General features: G+C 46.2%; 1 protein-coding gene across 1 annotated transcript; it reads left to right on the top strand.

Moving 5' to 3' along the window:
- Positions 1-1,979: 1,979 nt before the first annotated feature.
- LOC131195334 (uncharacterized protein K02A2.6-like) lies at positions 1,980-4,283 on the top strand (the record flags this gene model as incomplete). Its single annotated transcript, XM_058177144.1, has 2 exons — positions 1,980-2,746; positions 3,335-4,283. Coding segments are annotated over 2 exons (1,716 nt in total), but the record flags the coding sequence as incomplete, so codon positions are not given.
- Between the last annotated feature and the right edge of the window lie 4,160 nt (positions 4,284-8,443).

Genomic DNA, 8,443 nt, shown 5'->3' with positions numbered 1-8,443 from the left:
ACTACCATTTAAATATCAGTCACTAGTATGCTGCAGCTACCAAAAAAGCCAACACAGTCCTGGGTAGCATCAACAGAAGGATAGTATCAAGATTAAGGGAAGTGATAGTACCACTCTGCACAATATTGGTGAGGCCGCATTTGGAATACTGTGTCTAGTTCTGGTTGCTACAATACAAAAAAAGATTCTGAGGGCCTTGAAACCATGCAGAGAAGAGCAATAAAGATAATAAGGAGTCTAGAGGCTAAATCCTATGAAGAACAGTTAAAGGAATAAAGCAATATTTAGCTTATCAAACTGAAGACTTAGGGAGGCATAATCGCAGTCTTCCAATACTTGAGGGGATGCCGGAGGGAAAAGGGCATTGATTTATTCTTCATAGCACCTGAGAGGAGGACAAGAAGCAAGAAGCAAGGGTTGAAGTTCATTGGAGTGATATCCAACCTGAAAATAAGGAGGCATTTCCTGATAGTGAGAACTATTAAGCACCGAATAAGTGCTCTTGAACTTGCGACTGCTTCATTGCTGGATGCTTCCAAGAAAAGATTGGACAACCATTTGCCCAAGATGGTATGGGGACGACTACTTGGATAAGGAGTTGGACTAAAAGACTTCTGTTATGTATCTTTAAATATTTTGGCGGGAAACAAGCACGTTGCTGATTGGTTGAAGCCGCCGGTGAAACAGTATATAAGGAGAGGTTTCTCCCCAGCCAGGCTGCTGGGTTCACCCTATATTAAAGAGCTGTTGTCACTACCCTGGTCTCCAGCCTCGTTACTTCCCGAACTTAACACTGGCGACGAAGGTGGAATTTCGAGGCTAAGGAGCACCAGAACCGAGCTGAAGCACGGAAGAACCGAACCCAGCTAACACAGGGCAGAAACGCGGAGATGGCCAGTTACACTCCACCCGCGCCGTTTGACCCAGCTAGAGAGAAATGGGGAACGTACATGACCCGTTTCGAAAGCTTCCTAGAAGCAAACGAACTGCAAGGAGTTCCAGACAACCGCAAAAGGGCATACTTCTTGAGCCACTGCGGTCCCGAGGTCATCGACATCGCGGAAGCCCTGGCAGAGCCAACGCCGGTACAATCGGTATCGTGGCAAACTCTGCAAACCCTGCTAAAAAACCATTTCGCGCCAACGCCGTCCAAATACGTGCGGCGTTTTGAATTTGGAGAGCGCCGACAGCTAGAGGGCGAATCCATCGGCGACTACATGGCCGCCCTGCGGAAAGCCTCCAAAGACTGTGGGTACCGAGACCTGGACGAGGCGCTGCTGGAGCAACTCATCCGGGGGGTCAGAGACATGCGTTTGCGGAGGCGGCTGCTATCGAAGAGCAATCTAACGCTGGCAAACGCCCTGGACGAAGCCAGAGCGCATGAAATGTCCACCCAAGCGGCGGAGACCCTGCAAAAGCCACTCACACCGAAGGCGAGCACAAAGTCAACCCCGGTGCACCAAGAAGAGATCCAAACCGAATCCGACGGTGAGGAGGAGGAAGGGGTTTGTCGAACTGAGAAACGGGGCAAAGAAGACCCGGACGAATGCGGAAGTTGCGGAGGTCAACACCAGCGCCAACACTGCAAGTTCAAGGACGCTACATGTCGGAGGTGCGAGAAGAAGGGGCACCTAGCTCAAGTCTGTCGAGCTCCCCAACCTTCCCGCCGAAAATTCAAATCGGCCAATCAGAGCGCGGGATCGGCAAGGCGACCCGTGATTGGCTCAAACAAAAAAGGCGCGAACTCGAATCAAACGACTGTGATCATAGGCCGCGCCACAACCCGGGTGGAGAAGAAAATCTTCACCAAGCCCAAAATAGAAGGAGTACGGTGCCGACTCGAAGTGGACACCGGGTCAGCGATCACCATCATGTCCTGGGACACTTTGGCGAAGGCATTGCCATCAGTCGCGAAGCGCCACCTGCAAACACAACGACTACGAGTCCACGACTACCAAGGGAATCGCATCCCTGTTCGAGGGACCACCTCCGTCCGAGTCGAGTACGGACCACACAAGAAGACCCTGCCCATCACGATCGTCGAAGGGACCCTGCCTAGTTTGTTGGGACTAGACTGGTTTCGTGCACTGGGCATGGGAGTGACTGGCATCTACAGAAGTGACTGTAACCTGAAAGACATACTCATGAACGAGTTCGAAGATGTCTTCAAGGACTGCCTGGGCAAGTACAAGGGGACCCCTATCTCCTTCAACTTAGACCCCCAGGTAGCCCCCATTAGGTTAAAGGCAAGGAGAGTCCCTTTTGCCCTTAAACCTAAGATTGACAAGGAGCTAGATAAACTCATAAATCAGGGGATTCTGGTGCCAGTCGATCACGCAAAGTGGGAGACACCAATCGTCACCCCAGTAAAACCAGATGGGTCAGTTAGAATCTGCGCTGACTACAAGGCGACGTTAAATAAAGCCTTACAGAAAAGCGCTTACCCGGTTCCCGTGGTGCAACACTTGCTGCACTCGTTGGGGCAAGGGCAAGTCTTTGCAAAGTTAGACTTGGCTCAAGCCTATCAGCAACTGCCCGTAGACGCCAACACAGCCGAAGCCCAAACGATTGTAACTCACAGAGGTGCTTTCAAGTGTACCCGATTACAATTTGGGGTGAGTGTGGCACCGGGGCTGTTCCAAAATTTAATGGAACGACTTCTGCAAGGGCTCCCAGGGGTAGTCCCCTACTTCGATGATGTATTGATATCAGCCGAAAATTTAGAGGAATTGGGGGAGCGTTTGAGAAAAGTTCTGGGCATTTTCCGGTCAGCCGGACTAAAGGTTAAAGTGAACAAATGCCAGATAGGGGTAGAATCCGTCGAGTTCTTGGGCTACCAAATAGACAAGAAAGGAATTCACCCCACTGAGAGCAAGGTCAAGGCAATCAGAAAGGCTCCAGTGCCCAAAAACAAAACAGAGCTACAGGCATTCCTGGGGCTAGTGAATTTTTACGCGGTCTTTTTAAAAAACAAGGTGACCGTTGCTGAGCCGCTGCATAAGCTTCTGGGAAAGAATACTGTTTGGTCTTGGGGAAAGTCGGAAGCTAGGGCTTTCGAAGCAGTAAAAAACCTACTCTCGAGCGATAGCCTACTGGTCCAGTATCATAGCTCATTGCCATTATTACTGGTTTGCGATGCCTCCCCTTACGGGGTGGGGGCTGTGCTCAGCCACAGACTTCCAAACGGCACAGAAGCCCCAATAGCCTTCTACTCCAGAACGATGTCCTCAACAGAGAGGAACTATAGCCAATTGGATAAGGAAGCGCTAGCAATTGTGTCAGGGGTAAAAAAGTTTCACGAATACGTCTTTGGTAGAGACTTTGAAATTGTTACTGACCATAGACCGCTGTTAGGGATCCTGGCTGGCGACCGCCCAACGCCTGTGGCACTTTCGCCACGATTGACCCGATGGACTATCTTTTTAGCCGCTTATTCCTACAAGCTGCAGCATCGACCGGGAAAAGAAGTGGGGCATGCGGACGCTTTAAGCAGATGCCCACTACCAGGGGCGATCGAAGACCCCACTCCGGGGACGCCCATCCTGCTAATTGACTCTTTGGACTCTGGCCCAGTCACATCTAAGGAGGTGGCTCGGGCATCATACCGGGACATTACTTTGAGGACTGTACTCGGTTGGGTACAAAGAGGGTGGCCCGCTGCGCCGGGCGAGCGTTTTAAGGAATTTGTAAAAAAACGTGGGGAACTCTCGGCTCAAGGGGGGTGCCTGCTATGGGGCGATCGAGTGGTGATCCCGGAGAAATTGAGGGAAAGGGTATTGGACCTCCTCCACGAGGGTCACCCAGGGATCGTAAGGATGAAGGGGCTAGCAAGAAGCTATGTTTGGTGGCCACTAATGGACTCAGAAATTGCTGAGAGGGTAGGAAAATGCCAGGCTTGCCAAGAGTCCAGACCTCTACCCCCAACGGCCCCAGTCAGGGAATGGGAAAAACCCCAAGGGCCCTGGTCGAGAATCCACATTGATTTTGCTGGCCCTTTCCACGGCCAAACCTTCCTAGTGGTAGTCGACGCTTTCTCTAAATGGTTGGAGATCATTCTCATGAGATCCATGACAGCCGAGGCAGTAATCGCAGCCCTGCGGCACCTATTCGCAACCCACGGGTTGCCTGACACACTCGTATCCGACAACGGCCCGCAATTCACGGCAACCCAGTTTGAGGAATACCTGGCAGACGAGGGCATCCGACATGCCCTCTCTGCACCTTTCCACCCTGCGTCGAATGGCCTTGCAGAGCGTTCCGTCCGGAGCGCTAAGGAGGCATTGTCAAGACTCAAGCCAGGCGACTGGCAAACAAAGATAGATTTCTTTCTGGCCGTTCAGCATAGAACCCCCAGCACTGCTACAGGCAGAAGCCCCGCCGAATTATTGATGGGACGGAAGCTCCGGTGCCCACTTGACCGTCTAAATCCCCATTACACACCAGAGGGTTACAAGGGGGAACTGGAAAAAACTAGAGAAATGAGCATAGGCGACCGAGTGTGGGCCCGCAACTATGGGGACGGCCCAAGTTGGCTAGCAGGGCAAATCATAAAAGCAACCGGTCCAAAATCATACTTAGTTGAGTTAAAAGACAACCGAGTATGGCGGCGCCACATAGATCAGATAAGGAAACGAATAGCCGAACAACCCGAGCTAAATGAGACAGAACATGACCACTCATTATTTGAACCCACAGCTGACCATAACCCGGGGGAGGCGCAAGACTTAGCTGAGTTCCCGGAGGTCCAGCGACGCCATCAGATGGAAACAGCAGGGAAAACTCTGCAAGTAATCCAAGGCCGGAGGGCCCAGAAAAAGAGTCTGCAAGTAATCCAGGGCCGGATGGCCTAGAGAAAGAGCTGGGAGGAGCAAACAGCCCCTCCGACCAGCTCAACCCACTCCCAAGGACTGAACCGTGCAAGTCCGAAAGAATTAGGAGACGCCCAGGTTATTTGCGTGACTACGTCGAAAAATAACATGTAAATAATATGTAAATAGAGGTAAAGTGTTTTCTGGGAGGGGAGGAGTGTTATGTATCTTTAAATATTTTGGCGGGAAACAAGCACGTTGCTGATTGGTTGAAGCCGCCGGTGAAACAGTATATAAGGAGAGGTTTCTCCCCAGCCAGGCTGCTGGGTTCACCCTATATTAAAGAGCTGTTGTCACTACCCTGGTCTCCAGCCTCGTTACTTCCCGAACTTAACAACTTCCAAGGTCTCTTCCAACCGTATGCTTCTATGATTCATTGATCATGGAAAGACTTTGGTCAAGCTGTGACATGAATTTAGGAAAAATATATTGTACATCACCCAGAGTGCCTTTCTAAGGGAGATGGGCAGTTAAGAAATATAAAATATAAATAAGAATCCCAGAGTATATCACTATCTTCACAAAAACCCTATACACAGGAAGCCACCGTCTGAACACAACATGCTGAAAAAGATTGCTTCCAGGTTAGCAAAGGAATGAGAAAGGACCGTATACTCCCTCCTTATTTATTCCACCTTATTTGCTGAATATTTATTGAGGGAGTCTGGATTGGAAAAAGATGAGAGTGGTTATAAAATTGGAGGGAAATACATCAATAACCTATACCATGCTGCTGGCACTGTTCTGCTAGCTGAAAATTCAAATAATCTGGAAGCTCTAGTCATGAAAGTCAAAGAGCACCGTGAAGAAATGAGACGGCGATTAAAGAAGATTAAACTAATGACAATGGGGATAGCAATCAGCTTTAGAATTGATGATGAAGATATTGAAATGGTGAATAGCTTCTGCCTTTTAAGGATAGCTAACCAACAACGGTAAAGAAATAAGCAGTCAAGAAATATACTATACCCTACTGCTTGGTAGCAACAAAGGCCATAGATTAAGACATTCAGATGCTGAGATATGTTTATACTTACAAATTAATATTAATTTTGCAAAGACCAGAACTGTGCTGGCAATGGTTCCCCCATGTGATTCTATGAAAGCAAAAGTTGGACTTTGAAGAAGGAAGATAAAAAAAGAGTACTTGAGTGTTGGAGAAAACGTCTGAGAATATAATGCATAGACGTCTGAGAATATAATGCATAATGCATTATAATGCATAACTAAGAAAACAAACAAAGGGGCCGGATAGCTCAAGCTGGTAATAGCCTGTTATTAAGAACACCGAAGCCTGCAATTATTGCAGGTTCGAGCCCGGCCCAAGGTTGACTCAGCCTTCCATCCTTTATAAGGTAGGTAAAATGAGGACCCAGATTGTTGGGGGGGCAATAAGTTGACTTTGTAAAAATATACAAATAGAATGAGACTATTGCCTTATACACTGTAAGCCGCCCTGAGTCTTCGGAGAAGGGCGGGGTATAAATGTAAACAAAAAAACAAAACAAAACAAATGGGTCATAGACTAAATCAATCTAGAATTCTCAATGAAGACTCAAAAGACCAGGCTTAAATTATATTTTGGACACATTATGCAAAGACCTAGTTCTCTTGAGAAGTCTGTAAAGCTGGGAAGTGTGGAAGAAAAGAAGACCAGAAGCAAGATGGACGGCTCTCATTACTGCAGTGACCATGAAAGAGCTAAACCCTGGGGACAGATCATCCTGGAGAAACTCTATGTAGTCAGTAGGATCTGATACCAACTTGATGATATATAATCAATATAATACATAAATTTATAGCATATGCAATTGTATACTAACAGGAAGAGCTTTTAACATTAAATTGCTGTAAGTTAACTGATATCAGGGTGGATAGATAATGATGGCTATATGCCCTGGTTGTATAATTCTGTATCTCATATTGTAAACTACCAAGAGTCTTTTGGGGAATCTGGCAATATCTAAATCAGGCATGTCCAACCCATGGCCTATGGGCCACATGAGGTCCTGGACAGCTAGTACCATGTTTCCCCGACAATAAGAACCTGTCTTATATTTTTTTGAACCCTGAAATAAGTGCTTGGCCTTACTGCCATGTACTCAAAAGTCTGATTGGGCTGATTGTCAGGGGATGTCTTATTTTGGGGGAAACAGGGAAGTGTGGACCCACAAAATCATTATTGTGTAATATTTTTTGTGTGTGTATACCAGTATGTATATGTATATATATACATATACCTATGCATATATGTATACATATACATAGCGAAGAGGAATTGTCTTGGGCCGCATATAAAATACATTATATATTATACATTCACCACACACACACACAATAATGTATTTTATATGCGGCCCAAGACAATTCCTCTTCGCTAAATGCAGGTTAGGCAAGCCAGAAGGTTGGACAGCCATGATCTAAATATTATAAATAAATAAGTGGGAATTTTGAACCTTAATTTGTGTGTTTCATTCTATTTCCATGGTACAGAGCAAGCATTTAAACATATAACTATACATTTCTGTTTTTAAATGCTATAATTCCTACAAGTCTATATTACATCATTTTGATAAATATGGAATCTCCAGGGCAGCGGTGAAATCTAAACATTTTCCCTACCGGTTCTGTGGGCGTGGCTTGGTGGTCAGGTGACTGGGAGGGTGTGGCCAATAACAATAAATAATAACAATAATAAACAAAGTACACAAAACAATAAGAGGTACCAAAAACCAACTTTCACACTTTACACACACACAACCCAACACAACTGACTCACACACAATATAAAAGCAGCTGCACCTCACCCAAAATGGCCCCTGCAACAAGCAGGAACCTCACACAGTCACAAAAAGCTCAAAAACCAACTTTCACACTTTACATACACACAACACAAAACAATTGACTCACACACACAAACACACACACACACACACACACACACACACACACACAAAATGCCACATACAGCTTTGTGAGAGTTTGTGTGTTTGTGTAGTTAGAGTGAAACACTACAGAAACACACCAAATCTTAGAAAGCTGCACAAATGGGCCTAAATGGGCCTCTGGTGGCTCAGACTGGTAAGACAGTCTGTTATTAACACAGCTGCCTGCAATTACTGCAGGTTCAAGTCCCACCAGGCCCAAGGTTGACTCAGCCTTCCATCCTTTATAAGGTAGGTAAAATGAGGACCCAGATTGTTGGGGGCAATAAGTTGACTTTGTATATAATATACAAATGGATGAAGACTATTGCTTAACATAGTGTAAGCTGCCCTGAGTCTTCGGAGAAAGGCGGGATATAAATGCAAATAAAAATAATAATAATAATATTTTATTATTTTATTTTATTTATATTTTTTAGATAAAGGCAGCTAAATTTAAAACTTCCTTAACTTTTAAATTGCTGTCTAAAAAAAACTCCTTAAAAAAACCCAATTAACTATTTTTAAAGCTCCCCCCACTCCAGTTACTTACCCAATTGGAGGCAGGCAGATTGAGTTGCTCACTGAGGAGATGGATTGTAAGCAGGCAGATTCAGTTGCTAGCTGATGCAACTGATTGCAGCAGCCGAA

This window comes from Ahaetulla prasina, chromosome 3 (genome assembly GCF_028640845.1).
Source record: "Ahaetulla prasina isolate Xishuangbanna chromosome 3, ASM2864084v1, whole genome shotgun sequence".
NCBI lineage: Eukaryota > Metazoa > Chordata > Lepidosauria > Squamata > Colubridae > Ahaetulla > Ahaetulla prasina.
Note: the sequence above shows the minus strand (reverse complement) of the source record. Positions and strands in the feature narration are given on the sequence as shown.